Raw genomic sequence first — 24127 nt, forward strand, 5'->3', positions numbered from 1 at the left:
CGAGACTGTCTGCCGAGCTAAATTTCCCGACAAAGCCATAAAGCGGAAATCGTGGACGCTGAGAATCAACAGGAATCATGGAGCAAAAGCGCAAACATGGCAAATCTCACAATACCACCACCAGCAGCAGCAGCAGTGGAGATTCGGACTGTGGCAGCCCCGCATCCCCTTCCACCGAGAGCCTCCAAGCCTCCTCGTCATCGGGCAACGCGTTCGCCAACGACGGCAGCTTCATGGAGATGTTCAAGAAGAAGATGGAGGAGGAGATGATGAAAAAGGCGCAGGACACAGATGGAGAGCAAGGACATGCATCAGTGGGAAAGAAGCCTCCTCCAGTGACCACATTTGTAAGGGAGATGAGCTTGTAGCACATCCAAACTGATAACCAATTAGCGTTTGGTGTTGCATTAATATACACATAGCGGCAACATACATACACTACTCACTAAAAGTCATCCAAAAGCCAGATATGTGACTTTTTTTGTGAGTAGTGTATATATGGATATATGTAGCTATATGCACACACAACACTAGAAGGGTTAAGGTTAGGGATGTTCTCCGCAGACGAGGCTGGTGGTTCGGCAGCAGACGAAATGTTGTCTCCTTCATTGACAAGGCAAGGCCTCCTATAACGGTGTCAGTCTTCTATCCCCTAACCCAGGTGGGGAAGCGCAGAGGCGGTGTGTTCCTTAAGACCGGCATGGTTGCAAAGAAGCAGAAACAGGACTCGGAGGTGAGCCGGAAAAGATGATGCAGATGTGGAAGCACTTCCACCCTCGCCCGCCCAACTACTTGTCTTCTCTCACCCTTGCAGGCTGAGCCAGGCAAGAGTGACGCCTGGTCAAAGTACATGGCCGAGGTGAAAAAGTACAAAGCCCACCAGTGTGGCGACGACGATAAGACCAGACCTCTGGTCAAGTAGACGCCGAGCAGCTGTGCTGTGAGAGGAAACCACAGGAGCTCTTCAGCCACCTTTGTTCCACTTTGTGTCTCCCGGTCTGCTTTGGCAAACGCTTCTGTTTCCTCCTCCCCTGATTTTTTTTTTTTTTTTGTATTTTCCTTCATTCTGGTTACATTTTCTTTCATAAACTTTGCATACATGGTTAATTGTGTTATGTTAGTATTGTTTGATTTCTGTTGAGGCTTGATTAAAATCTACACTGCCTGCTAGCGTGCTGTTGCGTTATCGTGACCGAAACACTTCAGGATTGTCACAGACAATACTGGGACACCTTTGTTACAATCCCTTCAGTCATTTTGCAGATTTAAAAACTAAAAAAAAGATCCAATTGCTGCAGCCTTGCGAAGGGGGGAAGATTGTTTTAATTAAAAGTATTCAGTACTATACAGACTAGAACTCATTCATGAATTCAAGTATAATAGAAAAAAAAAGTACAGCTTGGCAGAGAAAAAAAGCTCAATTTCAGCAATCTGCAGTTTACATTTCTTACAAGTGTCAGTGATAATTACATTATAGTTTAAAAACAGCACCAGGTAGACACTGACCATGCAGCAGAGGGAAACATACAAAAGGCACGCTGTCAATGCTACGAGATCCACACATTCTAACACACACACACACACACACTCCTAAAACGGTCACTCATTCCTTTTCCCTGTCCACAGTGATATAGGTCTGTCTTGTAAACACGGACCTGCTGTCATGTTTAGCAAATCTGTGAAGGATAGCATGTACACGTGATTTAAAACATTTTTTTTCCTTTTAAAAACTGGCATTCATGAGAGATGATTTAAAAAAGTGGCCCGCTGCATCATAGCGTCTTCCTTTTAGCGTCCCCTTGGCTTTGGTTGACATCTGCATGGAGAGAAGAAAAAAAAAAACGGAATAAAAAGCGTGAAATAACACGGTTCAAATGACTACCAAAAAAAAGCATGCGACCACAGACAGGATGAGCAGCGTGCAGATGGGAAGACAATCCAGACGTTGAAAGGACGGGGGGGGGGTTGAACTTTTACCTGAGAAAGCTAGCTGCAAGTGAGGAGGCAGAGCAACCTGAGACCCCGACTGGAGGCTCTTATACAGATCTGAGGAGACAAAGACAGGACGGGGTGGACAGAGGACAACCATGAAAAGGGACGAAAAAACTGTGGCATTTACAGTGGGGGGGGGGATTGGGGATAGCAGAATTAAAAGGGTGGGGGATTGAAGCAAACCAACGTCAACAGCAACATCACATACATGATGGTGAGAAAACAAACCATGCTACACAACATTACCAAAAAGTAAAAAAAAAAAAATGAATATCACAAAACAAACATTTTAAACAAATACATTTGCAATAATAGGAGGAAACTGATTTTATGTAAAAACAAAAAAAAGTGAACTAGTATGAGGAAAATTGTAATGTACGAGAAATTGTAAGTTTATCTGAAAAATGAGTAATATTACAAGAAAAAGAGCAAAGTTGTAATATTAGGAGAAAAAATGCCATCGTTTTACGTGAAAAATTCATAATCATGCGTGACAAACGTCATTTCATGAGAAATGAAAAAATGTTTCAATGAAAAAGCATTAACGTAGTACTGTCATCATTTTAGTTAATAAAGTTGTAATAATACGGGAAAAATGTTATAATAAAATAGTCATTGGATGTGAAAAATGAGTATTACAAGGGGAAAAAAATGGTTCAAGGTTCACAAGAAAAATGTCATCATTTTACGTGAATAAAGTGATTCTCGTACAAGAAATTACTTGGAATTTTATGCAGGGAAAAAAAAGAGCAATATTACAAGACAAAACTAGTAATTGTGCAAAAGTAAAGTTGTAGTATTACAAGAAAAATGTCTTCATTTTTCAAGAATAAACAAGATAAATATACAAGAAATGACTTGTAATTTAATATAAAACTGGTAATTGTACAAAAGTAAAGTTGTAGTAATTGTAATATTACAAGATTAAAAAAAACATGGAATTTAACTAAAAATATTATTGCAATTTTACGATAATAAAGTTGTGGTATTACTTTAAATATGTCAGAATTCCACGAAAATAAAAGTCATAATATAAGAAAAAAGTTATTGTAGGTTTAAAAAAAAAAAAAAAGTATAATAAAAATAAATGATCTTTTCACAGCTTTAATATGAGAAAAAATGGGTTGTAATTTTAATAATAATAATAATAATAATTTATAACAAATGAGTAATATTGCAAGACAAAACTGCTCGTTTTAAAGCGCACATAAAGAGCATGAGATGCGGCGTTTGCAGGCGTTTGCAGGCGTGCGTGCGGTGTACTCACTCTGAGCCAAGAAGGGTGCGTTGCTACTGGCTGCAGAGTCGCCGGCCGCCGTGCTGGAGCCGGCTGTGCCCAAAGGCGGCAGGTTGAGCAGGGAGGGGAACTGGAAGGGCAGCGAGACGGGAACGAGGCCCCCCAGCATCCCAAAGCCCAAAGGAAGAGACGCTGTGGAGCCCAGCAGACCGCTGCCCCCTGCTGAGGAAACCTGAGAAAAGAAGAAACCAAACATTGTCCAATCATTTCTTTTTCTTTGGCTTTTGGTCAAAATCCTCCAAGGATGAGGATTAAACTCCGAGCACTAACCTGCGGTAGCGGAGAAGAGGCCGATGACGGGACAGACGCGACCGGTTTGGGCCCCTGAGACGTCAGACCCCCCGGCCTCTGCCGCTGGCCCGTGTTGGCAGAGGGTGGCGTCGGGGTGGTGCTGGATCCTGAATGCTTGGCCATGGATGAGGTGCTGATAAGGCTGGTGTTGGCTGTGCTGCTGCTCATGATTAGCGGACTCTTCTGGCTGCCGGGGGGGGTGTAGCCACCCTGACCCACCTTGGCTGCTGCCGCCTGGGCACCTGAGAACGGCGGGCGGAACCCGGCGGGGCTTTTGGAGGAGAACTGCTGCTGCATGGGAGGGGCCGCCTGAGATCTGGCGCTCTGGGAGGGTGCGGGCGAGCTGGAGGTGCTGACGGCTGAGTTGAGGGTGCGAGGCGTGAGTTTGACGATGGGGGTGATGCCGCTGTGGGTGGACTTGGTGAGAGTGGCGTGCATCGGGGTGATGAAGGCGGACTGTGGCGCAGGTTGAACTCCTGGGTGGGACGGGGAGGGGGAGGGCTTGCTCTGTGGGGTGAGTGGTAAAGGCGTCGGCAGGAAGGTTTTGGGGGTGACGTGTGCGGGTGACGGATGGGGCGTCGGTCGAGACGGAGGTGATGTAATGACGACGGCGTCGCCACTGTTGACTCCTTTGCTATTGCTGCATTTGATGAGGCCAGAAGAGGAAGTGGACACGCCCATCTTCGATCCTGGGGGCGCAAGGGGTGACGCGGTAGGCGGAGGGCGGGGTTTAGACGCTGAAGACGGTGAGTTAACCTTAGCCACACCCACACCCACACCCACAGGTCTCTGAATGTTCAACACGGAGTGTCGGTGCAGTTGACCCGGGCCCTTAACAACCCCCATGGCGTCCACCTTAACCGACGACACCGGCGAGAATGTGACGGAGGACGGCCGAGACAAAGGGGCGGCGGGAGATGACGAGGTAGACATGTAGAGGGGGGCGTTGGAGCTGGCCATGCTGACAGAGTTCTTTTTCTGCTGCTGGATGAGTGGTGAGACGTGAGAGGGAGGGGCGGGGTTGGTGGTGCTCTTGGGTCTGTCGGGGGAAGGGGGGCTGTCCCCTTGTGCCAGGCCCTTGGCGGCATTGCCAAGGATCACAAGTGCCTGGGAAATGGAGTCCAGGGACGGAACTGCCAGATCGTCGTCCAGGGAGTCCACGCATATGGGCTCAGATGGCAACTGGCACGGTCGCTTGGCAACCTGGCCGGCGGGGGTTGGGGGGACGCCTGCCGAGGGCGTGGTCCGAACCCACGCTGCTTCCTGCGAAACAGAGTATTCCCCATGAATTAGCGCTTTGTTGACTCAGTTAGCCAGCCTGTCTTACGAATGCAAACATCTGCAAAAGGCTGGTCCTTCACAAGCGGCGTGGAAACAGATGGATCACACATCACAGCAAATCATAGCAGTTCCAGATGCTATAGGCAGAGGCTAACCATTTTGGGTGTGCTTTTTTTAAGGTTTCACACTTGCAGTAATGCTGTACAGCGGACCCGCAAAGTCCTACATTTTTGTTTTATAAATAAATACATTTGTAATTATTTTTTACATTTTTGTTTGATTTTATTTCTACAATCCTCACACATTCACAATGAAAAAATTATGCGTTTTTTTTTTGCATGTTTGTCTCACTTAAATGTTTGAGATCACTAATATTTAAACTTGTTTGATGATGTGAAACATGAACGTGTGGCAAACATGCAAAAAAATAAGAAGTCAGGAAGGCGGCCAACACTTTTTAGTGTGTGGAAAAAAAGGTTGCAACCACTGCAAAGTGTTTCGAGTCATTTGGAACCCTTAAAACCTCCTCCCCGCTGTTGTAATAAGCAATGGTGAAAGAAATGTGTCACCTTTGGCTTGGCTTTGGGTGTGGTAACAATCCTTCTCTTCGCTCTGGAATAAGCAAGAAGAAGCAGGGTGACGCAAACTGATTAGCAAGGCGTTCTCTACTCATGTCTCCTTTGGCCGCTTTACTCACGTGTAGCCAGTGAGGTGACCGTGGGCCATGACGCTCTCTTTAAACAGCATCCTATCAAACACAACACAGGTCAGAGGAAACGCTGAGCATCCAAAATGAGGAGAGTGAGCTGTAACTTGGGGGAAAATAATAATAGTCTTCAGTGAGAAATGAAAACCAACCTGGCCTGCATCCAACCTTTGGGCCACAGAGGTTTCACTTCAGTCTCCATAAAGGCTTTGAGGTAGTCCTCAGGGGACGAGTTCTTACCCTCCAGCTCGTAACAGCTCAGCTTCACCCGCACCAAGTTACACAGCAACGACCTGACCGACAGTGACAGCTTGTTGGGCACGTTATGGAACGTGGGAAGTGGATAAACTGTACTTATATATACTGTATTTACAGGCTGTTTTATGGGATTAAGATGAGATAAGATTATTATGGTGTGTGTGACATGTTAAGAAATGGGAGAAAGGTAACTGTTTGAGCATGCTTGGTGAGTTAGTGACGAGAGGTTCGGGTCTTGTCAGAGAACTGCCTCTTTCGGCTCCCCAGATTTAGCTGATTTCTTATCAAAATATGCGTAAAATAAATGTATCATGTAAAAAAGTAATCGTAGCCAATATTTACTATTTATATTGCTTCGACGTGGAACAGAATGCAACAAATCTGATCTGATTATGTGTATTATTTGTACTTTTCCAACTATTATCGTGAACAGCAAGAAAACTATCTTGGACTTGTGGATTTTTGTAGAATTTTATAGATCTAACACCCCTCGATATTTAAGTTGAATTCCAAATTGTGCAACTTTAGAAGTATTTGGCTTGTGGTTCATGGAGAAATGAGGCAAACCTGAGTTTGTCATCCCAGACAAACTTCTTCCGAGGTCCCATCACCCGCTTTCCTGGCTTCTCCTCATCATCATCCTCAGAACCATTTTTCTCTCCCTCCTCAGACTGCTGCCTGTCAAGGGAGAAGCAAACAGTGAGTGCTTTTATAGAAAGTACGCATGGTGGCGACTCTCTGCACGTGTAATTATTCCCTTCAGGCAACGAAGTATGCAAGTGTGCTTACTTTGCCACTTTAGCGATACAGTCCATGTTGTATCGAGCGATCTGCTCCGGCATCACGCTGCACACGGCCAGCTTCAGCTTGAGTAGGGGTGTACGGAGACGGTCATCCTGGTCGAGGGGGAGGGGCCACAGTCAAAAATGTGACGTGGACACTCATGCAGGGGAGCGGTCTCGTGTTCCTATCGAACCTGCTGGCAGCTGCGTCATAGCTTGTGTGTGCAAAACTACGAGTTTGCGCATGCACAGGTCAATATACCTGTACTATAGGCCAGCTACACTTCTTACAAGAGCTACAACAAAAAGTATGCTAGTGACACTTTTAATTAGTGAATCACTGCCGAAATGTGACCCTGCCAGAGAGAGAGGTTTGAACTAAACAGTTTGTTTTTTTTTAATTGTGGTTATATTTTGCATGCTTCTACTATTTAGGCTACCTAATTTAGCATCATGACAGGTGTCATTTACAAGTGGCCAGACAGTTTAGGTCCCCACCAATGAGGGTTTTGAGTGTATGGGCTGGAGGTGTAGACGGTACATCAAATACGGCTTAAACACAGAAATGTACCTTTGTGTGGAAGTTCGAAGGATCACATCACATCACCTGTATGTTGAGGCTGAGCTTCTTAAGGCGCTTGAGCAGAGCTTCCTTATTACATGGAACGAAGGCCTCTAAGTGAGAGTACACAGCTGAACGCACGTCTCCTGGCTGCTCCTGAACCTGCAACTCAATACTAACACACACACACACACACACACACGAGGAGAGTTAGGCTTCAGGTGACCAAAGTGAGCACACCCCTCACCTTTCAGCAACCATTTTATGTCTTCTCAAGGGACAATACCGTAGAAATTCAACTTGAATATAACTTAAGAGGAGTCAGTGTACAGTTTGCCAGCTGATTACATAACTGCTATGTAACACCATATTACACGCAGTAAAAGCAAGCTTTGCTTCTTCCTACTCCTTTTCAGACATGCGGAATTGTGAATTGTAACATGAAGCACTTGAACAATGTCAACTAAGCATGTTTGCCAATAAAATAGCCAATTTGTGCACATACATACTGTAGGGTGGTCAACACAGCCGCTAATTGCACATATTTTCGTTAAGTTTCTGATCCTGATATGGACGTGACATAGACTAACCTTCACAACAATATGAGTACTGGCACAATCTGATGAGATCCAATAGAAGAGCTATACAAAATCATGCCTTGAAGAAGCGTTTTCTGCGTGTAAGCTTATAAATATTCCCTGTAAAATGTGTTTTCTGCTAATATTCTTGGGGGTCTGGAACAGTATTATAATTGTATTATTTCTCATGGGAAAAATTGATTCAATTTTTGTACATTTTGGTTTTTGTCAGACCTTTTGGAACGTATTATTGATAAAAATCGAGGTTCTGCTGTACGGTAATCCCTTGTTTATTGCGGGAGGGTGGTAAGTGAATTACCGCAAAGCAGATGGAATATTTTTGGAGTTAGAACATAGAAAACCTGTTGACAACCTTCTAAATAAGGTTTTTAACATTATTAGAACCCTCTAGACATGAAATAACACTCCTATCGTCACCTGTACACTCGCATTACCCAATATCACTCATAATATAGTAGTAATATAGTCATAAAAAAGACTCGTGACAGTGTGAGTTGCTGTAAATGCGTTCCGGTCCAAGGAGCCTGACAGGAAGTGATGTCAGGGGTTCAGAGTTGGAGGTTTAGCTTGGCGTAGGTTACGGCCGTAGCCCACGGTAGGTATTATTGTGCCTGTTGTGAGATAATTCAAACCTGCAATAAAAGCCTCTTGTTCCAGCGACCGAGGCTGGTGCTTGTGTGTCTCATCGAACATTACTAACACCCGGTGACCGGTGTAGAATACGACATATCATCACAGCATCTCTGAATGTGCCTTTTGAATGCTTTATATTAGTATTTGAGTTCATTTACCCATATTTTTGCTTGAAAACGCTTAATTTAAAAAATACATACAATTTGCTTAAATGTGCTTTTTTAAAACTTAAAATGGGCCGTATTGCACAAAAGAACATAATTTTTCAATGAATATATTTTTTAAAAACCGTGACGAGTGAAGACGCCAAATTCGAAGTGCAAAGTGGCGAGGGATGACTGTACATTCATGAGTCGATCCAAACTGAGCATAGCGATCCATGGGATTGTGCAGGTGGTATGCACTTGGTGCATGTCAGGTTGAGATAAAAAGCAAAATGCCACTCACTCCAATAGGATGTTGTTCATGTCCAATGTGAAGAATTTCTTGCGTCCCTCTTCGTCGAAGAGACGGGAGGCCTGTGACAAAAAACAGGAAGTAGACTCTTTCACTTCGATAGCACCAGTTGCGTCCAATTATGTTACAGTCTGCAGTGAAAACTACAACATAAATCAGTGATCGAGTGTCGCACCGCTCTGAGGTCTTCAATGCGCTTCGAGAGGGGGCCCGGGAGGCCAGTGGGCAGGGGTGGAGGACTCATCACATTACCCTGTGACACGCGGCCTAAGCCCGCTTTATGGCCCATGCCGAAGGAGCCGTTCTCGCCCTGAGTAGGACTGGAGGGCTGCGGGGAGTCCAGCATGGCAAAGTCTAGATCCCCCATCATGTCCTGCAGCACGTCGTTATTGGCTGTGCCAAGCAGGGACATGACAGCCGGGTCGGTGGTGAGGTCCGCCATGTTGCAGTCGTTGCCGGCTACAGCCTTTGACTGGCTGTTGACAACCACACTGTTGGCAATGGGCACTTTGGAGTTGGGTCTCGGCAGGCTGGCGGTAACCATGTTCCTCTTTCGCTCCTCTTCCTTCTCCCTTGTGAAGCGACGCAGCATGTTGGCCAGCTGGATAGAATCTTTCATTAGCTTCTTCCTCTTCTTCTTTTCTGGACGATTCAAGGACGACACTCTGTCAGGGCAGAGCACAAGAAAGACATTTAGTCGACTGCAGGGAACATGAACCAAACTAGATACACACATTCAAGGGTGACACAATTTAATGGGAGCCTGCGTTTACAAAGATAAGCAGTTTTCAGATCCTCACCCGGGCTTTGGTACTCTATTTTTCCTGGGTTTTTTCTCCTCCAAAATTGCACCGTCCTGCTTTTTCCTCCGTTTTTTAATTACACGCTCTTCCCCGTCTTTCATCTTTAACAAGCAAGGAGGAAAATGTAATTAGTTTGCATGCTCACAGCAGATGAAGGAGAACCATTCCTTATTTACAGATGAGGAAAGAACGTACTTTGATGTGATTATTCTCTGTGTTTTCCCCTTCCGAGTCGGACGTGGGTCGGAACTGCAGGGTGCCCGTGTTGATGTAGAAACCTCCATGTTTGGTGGTCAGGGAGGCCGGTACCAGCTCATCGTACTGTACAGGAATGAAACGTTGATCATTTGTTACACTACAGCTGTGTTTAGACAAAGATGACACTTCAAACCTTTTAATTTCCTATTTCTATCAAAGTGATTGAAGAAGAACAACTCACAGCTTCTGAATTGTCTATAAATGGGTCGGTCTCATCGTAACCATAGCCGATGTCAATGAGATCCTGCATCCTGTCCCTTTTCTTCTTCTTAGCGGCACCACCCTGCAAATAACAGACATCAATAGCACGCCTCGCTCAGCGACACGGTTCTAGAACAACTACAAAGACTTACGTATTTGCTTTCAAACTTCCTGGCCAACTCTTCCACCTCACGTCTCTCCCGTTCATCATCAGCAAGTGGGTCGTTGGGGTCCAGTGGGGGTGTGAGTCCTTTTGGGACAGTTGAACCTGCTGGTTTTACCTGCACGGCACAGTCATTCATTATAGTGGGTCCATCCATCTTCTACCGCTTATCCGAGCTCGGGTCGCGGGGGCAACAGCAGGCAAACCCAGACTTGCCTCTCCCAGGCCACTTCGTCCAGCTCCTCCCGGCAGATCCCAAGGTGTTCCCAGGCCAGTTGAAAGACATAGTCTCTCCAACGTGTGCTGGGTCTTCCCCGAGGCCTTCTACTGGTCGCATGTGCCCTGAACACCTCCCTAGGGAGGCGTCTGGCAAGCATCCTGACCAGAGGCCCAATCCACCTCATCTAGCTCCTCTCAATGCGAAGGAGCAGCGGTTCTACTGTACTCAGAGTTTCTCCTGGATGACAGTGCTTCTCACCTTATCTCTAAGGGAGAGCCCAGCCACCCTACGGGGAAAAATCATTTCAGCCGCTTATACCTACAATCTTGTCCTTTCAGTGACTACCCAAAGCTCACGACCCTAAGTCAGGGTAGGAATGTAGATCGCCCGAAAATTGAGAGCATTATAGTGTGTGAATGCCGATATTCAAGCCCGGGTGAATCACACAAACGCTGCAAAAGCAAAAGAAAAATGTCAAAACCACACACAAACCCCAAAAACAACTGCATGAGAGAAACATTCATGGAACAGTTTGCCAGGCTACCAGAGGCGCCAGACCTACACTACGCTAACATTAGCTATGTAATCCGTTTGCTCTATAATATTCTACCAAATGATGGCCATGTGTTTCACAAAGACACAAAGAAAAATACACTTTTTCATTCTACTGCTTCAAAAGTAAGCCATCTTTCTTCTGGGCATCCCACTCATGTGTTTAAAGACATCCTTCAGGTCTGGCTAACTTATGCTTTGTTCTGTGAACTTGTATGCAGTTTCTGGGGTTTGTGCGCGTTTTTGGCATTCGCATCATTTTTCTTTTGCATTTTTAAAAAAGAATCTTACAGCGTTTGTGACTGGAGCGTTATTAACTTGCAGCATTTGCCTGTTGCATTTGTTTTGTGATGTTTTTGGATCATTTCTGTGTTTAGAGCATTTGGACGTTTGCCCCAATCAGCCACCGTAGAAAACATTTTCCATTTTGTTGTACTTTTCAGCAAGAGATTCACTGACACTCAAACATTTTGTGGCACTAACTAGCCATATTCTACTTATAGCACTTACGAGAGCCATTATATTATTTGCATGTCATCTAGGATTTTATATAATACTGTATATTGCTATTTTTTTCTTGGCAGAATTTCTCTGCATTTAGACAAACTGAGAGTTGATTACATTTTCTAGATGTAACTTATCACAAACAGCATTATTAGTCTGACTGTCTAGAGTAAAACTATTTTCAACACTGCAAGGAAATATACTGTTGAATATCAGCTTAACACTGCGTATCGAACAGCTCCCTGTTTCACAACATGCCCAACATTTGGCCTCTAAAGCCGGGCGGTACACCGGACGAGGCTCCTCCTGCTCCTATCATGGAGACTCCTCACCTGAGAAGGACGTGAAGGAATAGAGACCACCAGCTCGGTGTAGTTGAACTCTGCAGAACCGCGTTCACTCGGCTCGGAGAGACAGAGGTCGAGGCGGACCGTCGGCTTGGTTTCCCCGGGCTCAGCGACATCACTCTTCGTGTTCCCAAACAGACCTCCATCACCTCCTGACCCGGCCACATTTCCTCCGCCGTCTCTCCCCAAAGTCACGGCCTCATCTTCGCGGCGGCGTTTCTTGCTGAACTCCAGAGTCGACGGAGTGGATGTGTTGAACGACGATAGGGTGACGAAGGGAACTTTCCTCGGTTCTGCCATTTGTTCAAAATAGAGCCAGAGTCCCCCGCTGGTGGAAAGCTAAAACTGGAGTTAGTCGCCAGATATTACAGCTAGCTAGTTACTCTGCTAGCTAGCTTCCTGAATAGCTGCTGCAGGCGACACAGTTTCTACTATTTCCTCTTAACCCGTAATCAATCCATATAGTATTATGCCTGGCGGAGTCCTCGTCGTCTACGAGGGACTTTAATAGTTAGTAACTGCAGTTTTGAGTGATTCCATGAAATTGGTACTTAGCTACAGACAGGCTTCTGTAGTAGCCATCTTGATCATTATTATCATTATTCCGTGGTTGGGCGTGCGTATGGAAAGAAAGCGGAAGTCAGGGAGGAAAGGAAACAGTATTCGTCCAATAGCAGAGGCAGAACCGCTGTAGGACACGCCCACCTGACTGTCGAGCGCGAATGTGGTGCTGATTGTTGTGCACAGGACTCAAGTATACTACAGAGCAACAAAGGATGTCTAGTCCACATTGCTTTCATCCAACAACTGCCTACATTTCTATCATTGCTTCTATTGTAGTAGACAAATTGCCCACATACTAGTTACTTTTGATGACAGTTATCAAGTATGCAAATATGTTTATTATATCTATATCCACTCATATACTGTCCATTTGTAATGTATATTTATTGCACTCCATCTGTATTTTCTATCATTGTATGTTCACACAGTATTCTGTATATTATAATCCAAATATGAACATACCAGCCCATTCTGTACAGTTTATTCAACTGTGTTTATTTTTGTACATACAGTATGAAATTCTGCACTTCTGATTAGATGCTAAACCTTGTACTTGTACATGCGGAATGGGAAATTTGAATCTAATCTACAAATATATGTGCCCATTTACCAGTAGAGAAAAAAACAGTATCGGCCAGTTCAAATACAGCAAGCTGGTGGTTTTACTCCCAACTATTGGTCAGCTGTCAAAGTAAATGACTTACATAAAAACTATCAGAAGATTAGATCAAAATTCCAATGCATGTATCAGTTTGTGCAAAAGCTTTAATATGAACGTCACTATACTGACATTGATCTTTGACCTACGTAGACATCCCATCCAAGATTTTAACCTTCAGTTTAATCCAGACTAAAACATTGTACTGTATGATTTCACAATTGTTGAAATTGCAAATCACCAATGCGGCTTTAGTTTGCTTAATTTAAGAAAACACATGAATCCAAAAAAATGTTGTGAAACTTTATTTTATGCCAGTTAGCACTTTAAGACCAGTCAGAAGTGGCACCACCCCAGTCAGAGGCCTGAGCAGTGGGAGCAGTGGACCAGTCCTCAGTGGCAGGCTGATTGCTCCAGTCCTCTGTAAAGGGGAAACCCAAATGAGCAAACTAAAGTACCAGTTTAAACATTTGTGTAATCATGATAAATCTTACCAGAGTAGACCTCAGGCTTCACAGCTGGAGTGCCTGGGAAGGATCAAATCAATTAACGCAATGATTGGAGGTATGAAAAAGTGTGCAAGTGAGTGAGCCTACCTGCAGGGAACTGCTGAATGGGCACAGATGGCACAGCAACACCCTCAGACCAATCAGCAACCTCAGGCTGGGCAAACTCAGCTGCAGGGGCAGTCCATTCACCCTGGAACTCCTCCTTTCCAACAGCCTTCTCAGCAGCAGCCTGCTCCTCTTTCTCGATCTACATTTAAAAAAATATGCCTCATTAACAAGTGTATTTGGTGTTCAACAGTTTTAAAAAAAGGTACGTGTGACGTGCAATGTTTTACCTCTTCAGGATCTCTGTAGAAGTACAGATCAGGCATGACTTCCCAGGGGTGTTCTCTGGAAATGGTGCCTCTCATTCTAAGAACCTCACGTGCCAACATCCACCACATCAGACCCACAGAGTGGTGACCCTACAAGAGGTAGTGTGTCATGATTATTTGCAACCAAGTAATATACCCAATGGTATTTATCAGTTACATGTCTAGATAATTATCACAGAGCCTCACCTTGTTGTTACAGGGGATGGCAATGTCCACATATCGAAGTGGAGAATCAGTGTTGCACAATGCAATTGTGGGGATGTTCACATAAGAGGCCTCTGTAAGGGGCTGGTGATCAGCACGAGGGTCTGTCACAATCAGGAGGCGGGGCTCTCTGAAAGCAGCTTGGATTTGATTGGTGAATGTACCAGGGGTGAAACGACCATGGAAGGTGGTAGAACCGGTGGCAGAGGCAAACTTCAACACTGCTCTCTAAAGAGGAAAATATTGTTTATTCCACTGGTCATTTAATTGAAATTGCTTAGCTGTTTACATTGTGACTCAGGTGACTATCAAACTCCAGTCATGGGACATCAGTCCTCATGGTGTTAGCGAAAACCTGGCCGTAATTGCTCTTGCACACTTCCGACACCTGAACACCGACATCGGTGGCTGGCTTTAATAGTGTGCATTTTAAGATATTTAATCAACTTCAACAGAAGATGGACTTTTAAGCAGCGTAATTAACCTGTCCTGTGTTCCTGGAGGAGATGACACAAACATCAGCTGGGTTTTCAATGGCAACTATGGCCCTGGCAGCCAGCAGCAGCTTCTCCCAGGTTTTCTTCAGGTTAATGATGTACACACCTTATGGGCAAGGAGGAGCAGGATAGATTCTTTGAGTTCAGTAAAAGCAGAAACACTGGAACTCAGCTGCTAGTCTGCATCCAAGCTTACCGTCGCTTTTTCTCTTGTAGACATACTGCTCCATCTGGAAGTCCAAGTTGGTGCCTCCCAGATGGGTTCCTGCAGCCAGGAACTTCAGCACATCCTCCTCCTTCATTTGAAGGACATCCAGACCTCCGGACATCGTGACCGCTTTCCCTGCGTTACGAGAGACGGGAGAGCTACACAAAAAAAAGCAGATGGCATACACCATTTGAATGGGAGAAAATATTAAACGAGTAGCACATGCGTTTCAGAATGTTTATGGTGCAGTTGCTTTACTTGAAGTGTATGTAATACATGTATCGTTTACTTTTGGTAACTAATGGTAAACCGGGACATGTCAATTGCTGAGGCTCTGAGAAGATTAGGATAAAGTTCTTCGAACTCCATTTTGGGCGTGTTGAATTGTGCATGTATAATTGATTGACTAATGTTAATATTCGGAAGAATAAAACCATAACATGGTTTAAACACAAATGTGCGAAATAAGTTTAATATCCATTCTGATAAGATACATGTTCAATTTTCATTCAGTTTTATATAGACTTAATCGTATATGAAAGTGTAAATTATAATCTATTAGTACACAGTACACGTTATGCGCAACAGAAAGCACGGCGTGAGCGCGTGTCACAGGGTGGCAAGTTAGCTTAGAATGTTAGCATTGCAAGTTCGGGCGTTTCAAGACGATTTAAAAGTCACACGTGTTATTTAAAACAGCATTGTGTGTGGTGGTAGCGTAATATGGCGTTTTATTAAATCATCTGTTACATTTAACGTTTAAACTCGATGGAAATGCGATTTCAACACTCACCACGAAACAACGCCGTATGGAAGTTCTGACCGCACGGTGAAAAGAGGCCGCTCAAGGAAATGACGTCATATATATAACAAATGTCTACGCTTCTGATTGGTTGGTTAGTTTCAGCCGGATGTGTTGCAGTGCTGGCATATGGCCGAACGGTGGCGAAATTGAACAAGCATGCTGTTTTAGCAGGGTCACACGTGGTCAGTTTCAACTGGACGTGTGTGAAGTGCTGTCATTTGGCCGAAGGGTGGCGACATTTAACACCCACGCTGTTCTGGCGTCGGACGGGCATCCCATATTAAGACAGCCAAGATGGAAAGACCATCCTTACCGCCTCCATCACTGTTTGGTACGGTAACTGTACAACACGTGATAGGAAGGCACTCCAGCGGGTGATCAAGACCTCACAGAACATTGTTGGGGCAGCCCTCCCCTCACTGCAAGACATTTATAAATCTAGAGTCCTACGCAGAACACACACCTCATCAAGGACAGCACACATCCACAACACTCATTATTCACACTCCTACCGTCAGGCAGACGCTACAGGAGTTTGAAGTCCAGGACCACAAGGCTGGCAAACAGCTTTTACCCACAGGCCATCAGGCTCCTCAACGAAGCACTCGCACACGCCGCACGCAACACACGCACACACTCATAGCACTTTATTTATTTATTTATTTGTATTATTTACTTGTATTAATGTCTCTTCTGTTGTTGTTGTTTAATTTATTGGTATATATGTTTATGTGTTTATGTTTCTTATGTTCTTATTCTTTCATTTGTTTTCTTTCTTTTCTTGGGAGAATGAACATCCATCCATTTTCTATACCGCTTCATCCTCATTAGGGTCGCGGGGGCATGCTGGAGCCTATCCCAGCTGACTTCGGGCGACAGGCGGGGTACACCCTGGACTGGTCGCCAGCCAATCACAGGGCACATATAGACAAACAACCATTCACACTCACATTCATACCTATGGGCAATTTAGAGTCGCCAATTAACCTAACATGCATGTTTTTGGAATGTGGGAGGAAGCCGGAGTGCCCGGAGAAAACCCACGCGCACACGGGGAGAACGTGCAAACTCCACACAGAAATGGCCAAGGGAGAATCTAACCCAGGTCTTCCCAATCTCCAGACTGTGACTGTGTGGCCAACATGCTAACCACTAGACCACCGTGCGGCCCCGGGGAGAATGAACAGAATAAGACTTTCATTGCATGGTATAACTGCTGTTGTACTATGCACATGACAATAAAACTCTCTTGAATCTTGAATCTTAAATCTCTTGATATTAAGACAATACCGAGACGTTCACTGACCCGCGTAAGGGTTCCAGTCAGCGTGACCTAATGTACACGATGTCCGTGAGTGGAGTGGAGTCACTACAAAGAAAGTCGTTTTAGGTTGTTTTCCCAAGAAATTACATGAAATACAATTTATGTTACGATCTATGTAGAAGTTTGCACACCCCTGGCTTTTTGTCCGTGCGTATTTTAATCAGACTGCGACATCAGAACTACCCAGAGAGTCCAACTGTCCTATTTGATGATGTGTCACAACACCCCTGCTTATCTGTCACCACTCAGATGACGTAACTCTTTTGGCTTGCTAAACCTATGTTCACAAGAATTCAATACACTCCTTTATGATTTAATACTCACCAGGACTTGTGTTTTCTTGCGTGACTACTTTGAATGGTAGGTAAAAAATAACTTTAGGAATCAGATGGTTAATAAGCAGTAGCATTTCATGGTTGTGTGTTGAGAAGTAGGACGAGATTAAGACTGTAGGTGTGTAGTGTCACAGTGATCTCATGTCCAGAATGACATAACCGCCATAACGACACTGCAGCATATCAGAGGTCAAGATTCAGGTCCTAAATGTGAAGTCAACGCCTTCTGTTGAATCATTGACAGAGTTTAAGAGAAGGGTAAAAAGCACACCTCACTCTCGACATTTGAAATTTATTTTATTGTCTCAAAAAAAAGATAAATACCTTTATATATTGATGCTTACTGTAGCTGTGCTAAAATCCACTATAAACATTGTTTTAAGGCATATTGTGCTGAGTTAAAAAAGACTACATGTTTTTCTACAAAATATTGCAGTAAAGGCCATCATAACAACGCAGAAGTATGTATGGTACATAAGTCAGCGCTTTGAATACTGTAATGCACGGTGCAGTCAGTCATGAAGTCCCATGTGAACAATCTAAAAGCTCCGCAATAAACGTGCAGTTGAAATTTAAATACATTACTGCTTAAAAACACATTTCAGAGATTAAGCCTTCCATCTCCTTTGTGTAATGTGCAATTGTGCCACGTGGACGATAAGTACAAGCGGTTTTTGTGCATGTCTGCGTCTCTTACAGCTACAGCAGCTCCACAGACCAAGTCGGCGTCACTTTTTGTCTCACTTGACCTTATTTCTTCTTACATCCTCTCCTCAGCTTTCCTCTTCAGGACTTCAGTCCGATATAAGCCATCATTTGCTCATAGATGGTCCACGCCATGGCTGCTATCAGCGTCTTCCTCAGAGAGCGTGGCACCGCCCCTCGTAAGAAACCCTTAAGGCCGTGTTCCTTGGAGGAGCAGAGAAAAACATTGATAGGAACAAAAAGATGTAAAACACAGCAATGTTCCATCAGTATTTGATTTATTGCTGTTCAAAACTGTGCTCATCTGTACTGGTCTTCTTTGGAAAAAAAAAACAACACATAAAATAATGTAAATTGTAAGCATATAAGTAATTAACTTAGTTACAAATACAGCTTAGCACACATAAAATAATTATCAACAAGGTGCCCTCTTTTGGGAATATAATAAAGATGTGTTTTTATTTAATGTAGTTTTAAAAATAATGTAACATAACACATATTATATAATTTATAATTCTATGTAATATAACAATTACATATATAATATGCAGGGTGATTGAAAAGTAACTCCCTATTTGAAAATACTTAGAATTTATTCCCATTATATTACCTTTTTTTGTGTATGCGCCATGATGTATGGGAATTACATTCATGCTCTTGTCCTCTTTTCAGATCGACTACATTGTTTGAAATGTATACAAGCGGTTATGTCTTCCATCCCACAAGAGTTCCTTGTGACACCAGTTCACCCCAGGTTGTTCCAGGTTGTTCTAAGCTTGTGGCGAATTTTGAATAAAACTCCTTGCTGTAAATATACTTTCTTATCATATTCAGTTCTTGTAATAATTATAGTTCAGAAATCAACTTTTCAATAACCCTGTATAGTTATAAATAATACATAATATGATATTTAATCATATGAAATTCAAGTTGAGGCTGTGAACCATAACATATTGCATCTTTGCAGGAGAAGCCAAATGAAAGAAATGCAGATGAAGGCAAAAAGCTCATGTCAGTGGAATAAACACAAGCCCTGGCGAGTGAGATACGTACCACATAGATGCATCTGACGGCGTCAGCCGTCCTCAGCTGAGGGTTGACTTGGACGAGCGTTTTGACGACGTCGGCGGGCTGAGTGACGAGTGAGGCCAACACACCTGCCAGCACCCCGCAGCTAAAGTTCACCAGGGGAGCAGACGCAGACACGCTGATCTCTGAAATGAAGATACGAAGAAAGGAGGGCATCAAAATGAGCACCTAATCAACACGGTTCGTCATCTTAAACCCTGGTCGGTCACCTTTGGTTGTGTAGTGGTTCACACAGCTGAATTTCATGCATCTGACGTGGGATTATTCACGTCATCGTTCACAAATTGTTCTGTAACTGACTAGCAAGCAGGCTGCATTTCATCATTCACGCTAAAATAAGGGTAATAATCTCCAGCTACCTCGCAACCCCTAATCTAATAATCTGCATCGAAAATGGATGGATGGATGGTTTCTAAGACACAATAGGAGAGAAATTAAATGTGGGTATAACTTAAAATAGTCAGTGTACAGCGTGTGTAGCAGTATGTGTTGTGTTCCTATTAGTAAATTCAATATACTTTTAGTAAATGGGATCAGGAAAAAGGACTTAAAATGAAAAATAGCCTTCTGGCTAATTCTGGCATATTGACAGACGTGTATTTATATACACTGTACCTGTAAATAAAAAAATAAAAAAACAGCCATTATTGTCTAAATAGCTGGAAAACCAAATGAGCACACCTCACATTGGCTGTGTTGAATGATTTTTAATGGATAGTAAAACTATAATGTTATACAGTACAAGCTGTACACTGACTACTCAGTATATCCAAGTTCCACTTCTCTAATATTGTCCCTTGAGAAGACATGTGATAAAAAGGGTGATGGTGTGTGAGGGGTGTACTTCCTTTTTTGAGATACTGTAGCTGTGTCAGCATTGTAAATGTAATGTCATCAAAATAGTGCAATATTTGACTTGACCAATAAATACAACGAAGAGAAAATTAATACGATAGCTACCATTCAGTCTTATATGTTCTGTCTTGTTAGCACGTACAGTGATGTGAAAAAGTGTTTGCCCCCTTCCTGATTTCTTTTTTTTTTTTTTGCGTGTCTGTCACACTTAAATGTTTCAGATCAAACAAATTTAAATTGGCAATGACAACACAACTGAACACAAAATGCAGTTTTTATATGAAACATTTCATTATTAAGGGATAAAAAAAAAAAATCCAAAACTACATGGTCCTGTGTGAAAAAGTGATTGCCCCCTTAACCTAACAAACTGGTTGGGCCACCCTTAGCAGCAACAACTGCAATCAAGCGTTTGCGATAACTTGCAATGAGTCTCTTACAGCACTGTGGAGGAATCTTTGCAGAATTGTTGTAATTCAGCCACATTGGAGGTTTTCCAGCATAAAGCGCCTTTTTAAGGTCATGCCACAGCATCTCAACCGGATTCAGGTCAGGACTTAGACTAGGCCACTCCAACGTCTTCATTTTGTTTTTCTTCAGCCATTCAGAGGTGGACTTGCTGGTGTGTTTTGGATCATTGTCCTGCTGCAGAACCCAAGTTGGTTTCAGCTTGGGGTCACAAACAGATGGCCGTACATTCTCCTTTCAGGATTTTTTGGGAGACAGAAGAATTCATGGTTCCATTTATCACAGCAAGTCTTCCAGGTCCTTAAGCAGCAAAACAGCCCCAGACCATCACACTACCACCACCATATTTTACTTATGGTATGAAGGTCTTGGGGATCATCAAGATTTTTTTCTGGCAAAATTGAGGTGAGCCTTTATGTTATTTTTGTTCAGCAGTGGTTTTCGTCTTGGAACCATTCTTATGGTGGACTCATGACCTTAACTGAGGCAAGTGAGGCCTGCAGTTTTTTGGATGTTGTTGTGGGGTCTTTTGTGACCTCTTGGATGAGGTTGCTGCGCTTGGGGTAATTTGGGTTGGCCGGCCACTCCTAGGAAAGTTCCCCACTGTTGCATGTTTTTGTCATTTGTGGATAATGGCTCTCACTGTGGTTCGCTAGAGTGTCAAAGCTTTAGAAATGACTTTTAAAAAATTTCAATGTCACTTTTTCACACAGGGCCACGTAGGTTTGAATTTTTTTTCTCCCCTAATAAAAAGTTTCATTTAAAAACTGTATTTTGCATTCAGTTGCGTTTATTGACTATTTATTGACAAACATGCAAAAAAAAAAACAAAAAACAAACAAAAAAGAAATCAGGAAGGGGGCAAACACTTTTTCACCCCCCTGTACACTGTGTATTACCAGAAGATAAGCTTTGTTTGAGAACATTTGCTGCGGAAAGTGATGATGGTAAGTCCACCAATCACAGACTGTATTACGTCATTGTGGCAGGCAGCCTACCGCTGCACTTGGTACTTCTTGGTGCATCAATCTGAAGCAAACTGTCCTAACTGGTGGAAATGAGTCTTTGAGCTTTTCTTACCCTTTGGCAAAGAGGTCTTCATCTGGCTGTAGAACATGACGTAGATTCCTGAGAAAGGAACATCTCGGAGCAAAGTGGCCATCATGCCAGAGTATAGAGCCGCGGGACCTTCAGTCCGACACACACTGCGTAGGGCCTCGGTTACGCCCCGATAACGGTACCTGCCGCACTGAAGAAAAACAAAAACAAAACATTATATGTGATCAAACCATTTGCATACTGTGCTTTCTTACCTCATATCGGGTCTTGATGACGGTAACAGGCAGCATAACGATCCCCGCCACTGTCCTGGCTCCGCCTCCCAGCAGAGCGGCCCCCAACGCTCCCGGGTTCTTCTCCTGGAAGAAGTGCTGCTTAAAGGAGTGGTAGGTACTGAAGTAGAGCCCCACACCTGGGATGGTCCTCATGAATGACTGAATGAACAAAAAAAAAAAAAAGTGAGTGATCATGTGACACATTCACACACACACAGCTCTGTGTATTGATATTCTCACCGGGGAAACTCCTTTCCAGAGTCCCAGCAGCCTCTCTGTTCGTACGACATTCAGGAGCACGGTCACCATCCCTATGCGGCCTGAACTGAAAGCCAGCCAGAGACATAAGGAGAATGGGTGCTAAAAATGATGACTTGTTTGACATAGAATAGGCTCCAGCATACCCCTGTAACCCTAATGAGGAATAAGCGACATAGAGAACGGATGAACGTTTGACATAGACGGGTTGTCGACATCAGCGGGACCAAGTTAAGCGGGTTTCACTGTGTTGTACTCATTGTGGCCCTACGTACTGACCTGAGGTAACAAAGGTTACCTCCATCCCATCGATTTTAAGTGAAGGGAAGCATGCGTGTGTGTTGAGTCTCACCCCGGCTGCATTGTGCGCTGTACAGTTTGCAGACGTGTCTTGACTAGGTCTAGTGGTTGGAAAAGTAGCGTGGAGCAGGTTCCACTGAGAGAGCCACACATGAAGGCTTTGATCGCTGGGTGAGCCTAAAACGGTAGAGGAATACGTAAGTCAACAGAGGGACAATTGAAGATTTAGGTGAATAGAAAAAGTACAATCTCACAGTCCAGGTACACAAAAGTTACGGTGGATGATTTCAGGAGTTCAACCCAAAGAGTGAAACCTTCTATGATAAAAACTTACCAGTGCGAGTTCCATAGTTGTTCTGTGTTGATTAGGTTCACTTTTCTGTTGACAATGTTGACTATTTCTCCTGATAGGAAAAAATATTAGCGTGTTGCAGAATTCTCTGTTCAGCGTCAATCCTGTAAAGCAACATGATGACGACGAAAGCCAGTCTTGACCTCTGGAGAGGACATGCCCACAGTCTTGTTTGTGTGTATTACATGTGCGCGCACACAGAAACACACACACACACACACACACACACACACACAGACACATAATTTACAAATGGCCAGCCCAATAATGTGCTTCTTGTTTGTGATCAGCTGACATGGCACAAAGCTACTTATTAACAAACCAAAGGTCAGCTATTAGGATGCTTGGCCATGCCCCCCTGATGTTTGATTTTACGGTAAAACAGTACAAAGTAATGTGAATCCTTCCAGCGTGTGTAAATGTCAAAATAAGTCATTATACATCATGTGACTTGATGTAGGCTTAAAGTGTTTCCTCCGCATTAACAAAAACTACAAAAATAAATATAAAGACAACATATGATGCTATTACAGTGGATCTAAACTGTGTGTTTATAGCTATGGTAGCAGTGGTATAGAAATACACTGCATCATTGCCCCCTCATACTTTTAAGCGGAATAATACAAAATTATTAATGCCGTCAAAAATGAGCCTTATTAACCTTATAAAGACGGGATTTCAGCTTTTATGTTGGATGTTATTACATAGTGCAGGTTATTGCACAATTAAAATGTATATTTTCATAAAACAGACATTGTGTAGTGAAGATAACGTAACAATACTGTCCATACCTGTTCCCCGCCTTCCACAAAGCAGCTTCTGTCGCCGTTTTGGATTAATACTTCACCGAGCATACAAACAAAATTTAAGAACAGCTCCTTGCCTCTTTACGAGTTCAGCCCTGAGAATAAAAAGCGTCCCCCAGCGTAATAACGAAACTTAAGGACAGAGCTTGGCACCACATGAGCTCAGCAGGGACATGAAAAAACGAAAGTGCTTCGTCTAACTAGCCGGTTTCTGACTGTTTGATGCGTGAATGTCACCTAGGAGTCACGCCCATTGACAAGAACGTAGCCTCCGATTGGCTGGCTGCAGGAGACGTCACGGTCGCTAATTCTCCAAATGAGGATGTACGCGTGTTAGGAGACTCGGCAGGTAAAATTTAGCCGTAAAATAAAAAAAAGAAAAGTACGTGATCTTACTATCGGTGGAACAGTACATAAATGTATGAACATATTTTTAAAAATACTATCCAGGCCATTGCTTGGCATCTGCTGTATTAAATGACAGGTGCACTACCGACATCTACTGTGTCAAATCAGATGTAGTTAGGATGCACAAAAATCTAATTTAGCTAATCTTAGCTAAATCTAACTTAAATGT

The 24127-nt window shown here is 43.6% G+C and overlaps 4 protein-coding genes across 5 annotated transcripts in view; 1 reads left to right on the forward strand and 3 right to left on the reverse strand.

Annotated features, from left to right (window-relative positions):
• Positions 1–1170, forward strand: part of trir (telomerase RNA component interacting RNase) — a 1538-nt gene extending 368 nt beyond the window's left edge. The window contains exons 1-3 of the mRNA XM_054760001.1: positions 1–347; positions 662–733; positions 815–1170. The exon at positions 1–347 is cut by the window's left edge and continues 368 nt beyond it. Coding sequence (XP_054615976.1) covers positions 78–347; positions 662–733; positions 815–922 — 450 coding nt within the window. The 5' untranslated portion in view covers positions 1–77 and the 3' untranslated portion in view covers positions 923–1170. The remainder of the gene's footprint in view (positions 348–661; positions 734–814) is intronic.
• A 138-nt stretch (positions 1171–1308) lies between these two features.
• On the reverse strand, positions 1309–12534 carry ubn2b (ubinuclein 2b). The gene is made up of 17 exons (XM_054759998.1): positions 11891–12534; positions 10272–10400; positions 10100–10201; positions 9856–9981; positions 9658–9761; positions 9033–9522; positions 8849–8919; positions 7215–7344; positions 6615–6721; positions 6393–6503; positions 5720–5860; positions 5559–5609; positions 5431–5473; positions 3560–4843; positions 3260–3461; positions 1978–2046; positions 1309–1816 (listed from the first exon to the last, which is right to left on the reverse strand). Exons 1-17 carry the CDS (start codon positions 12203–12205, stop codon positions 1773–1775), a joined length of 3519 nt encoding a protein of 1172 aa, XP_054615973.1. The 5' UTR covers positions 12206–12534; the 3' UTR covers positions 1309–1772.
• An 882-nt stretch (positions 12535–13416) lies between these two features.
• Positions 13417–15786, reverse strand: rpsa (ribosomal protein SA). Its single transcript, XM_054759999.1, has 8 exons — positions 15713–15786; positions 14908–15077; positions 14699–14817; positions 14197–14442; positions 13972–14100; positions 13724–13883; positions 13622–13654; positions 13417–13548 (listed from the first exon to the last, which is right to left on the reverse strand). The coding sequence occupies exons 2-8, from the start codon at positions 15038–15040 to the stop codon at positions 13454–13456; spliced, it is 915 nt and encodes a 304-aa protein (XP_054615974.1). The 5' UTR covers positions 15041–15077; positions 15713–15786; the 3' UTR covers positions 13417–13453.
• Positions 15787–17661: 1875 nt separating this feature from the next.
• On the reverse strand, positions 17662–23760 carry LOC129171165 (mitochondrial glycine transporter B-like). Of its 2 annotated transcripts, none has more exons than XM_054759565.1 (8): positions 23536–23760; positions 22727–22796; positions 22445–22569; positions 22075–22159; positions 21814–21993; positions 21581–21749; positions 19142–19302; positions 17662–18292 (listed from the first exon to the last, which is right to left on the reverse strand). In XM_054759565.1, the coding sequence occupies exons 2-8, from the start codon at positions 22739–22741 to the stop codon at positions 18170–18172; spliced, it is 858 nt and encodes a 285-aa protein (XP_054615540.1). In that variant the 5' UTR covers positions 22742–22796; positions 23536–23760; the 3' UTR covers positions 17662–18169. The 2 variants fall into 2 exon arrangements, with proteins under 2 accessions (XP_054615540.1, XP_054615541.1); XM_054759566.1 differs by having other exon boundaries at positions 22727–22911.
• Between the last annotated feature and the right edge of the window lie 367 nt (positions 23761–24127).

Source organism: Dunckerocampus dactyliophorus, chromosome 18 (assembly GCF_027744805.1).
Source record: "Dunckerocampus dactyliophorus isolate RoL2022-P2 chromosome 18, RoL_Ddac_1.1, whole genome shotgun sequence".
In the NCBI taxonomy this organism is placed as follows: domain Eukaryota; kingdom Metazoa; phylum Chordata; class Actinopteri; order Syngnathiformes; family Syngnathidae; genus Dunckerocampus; species Dunckerocampus dactyliophorus.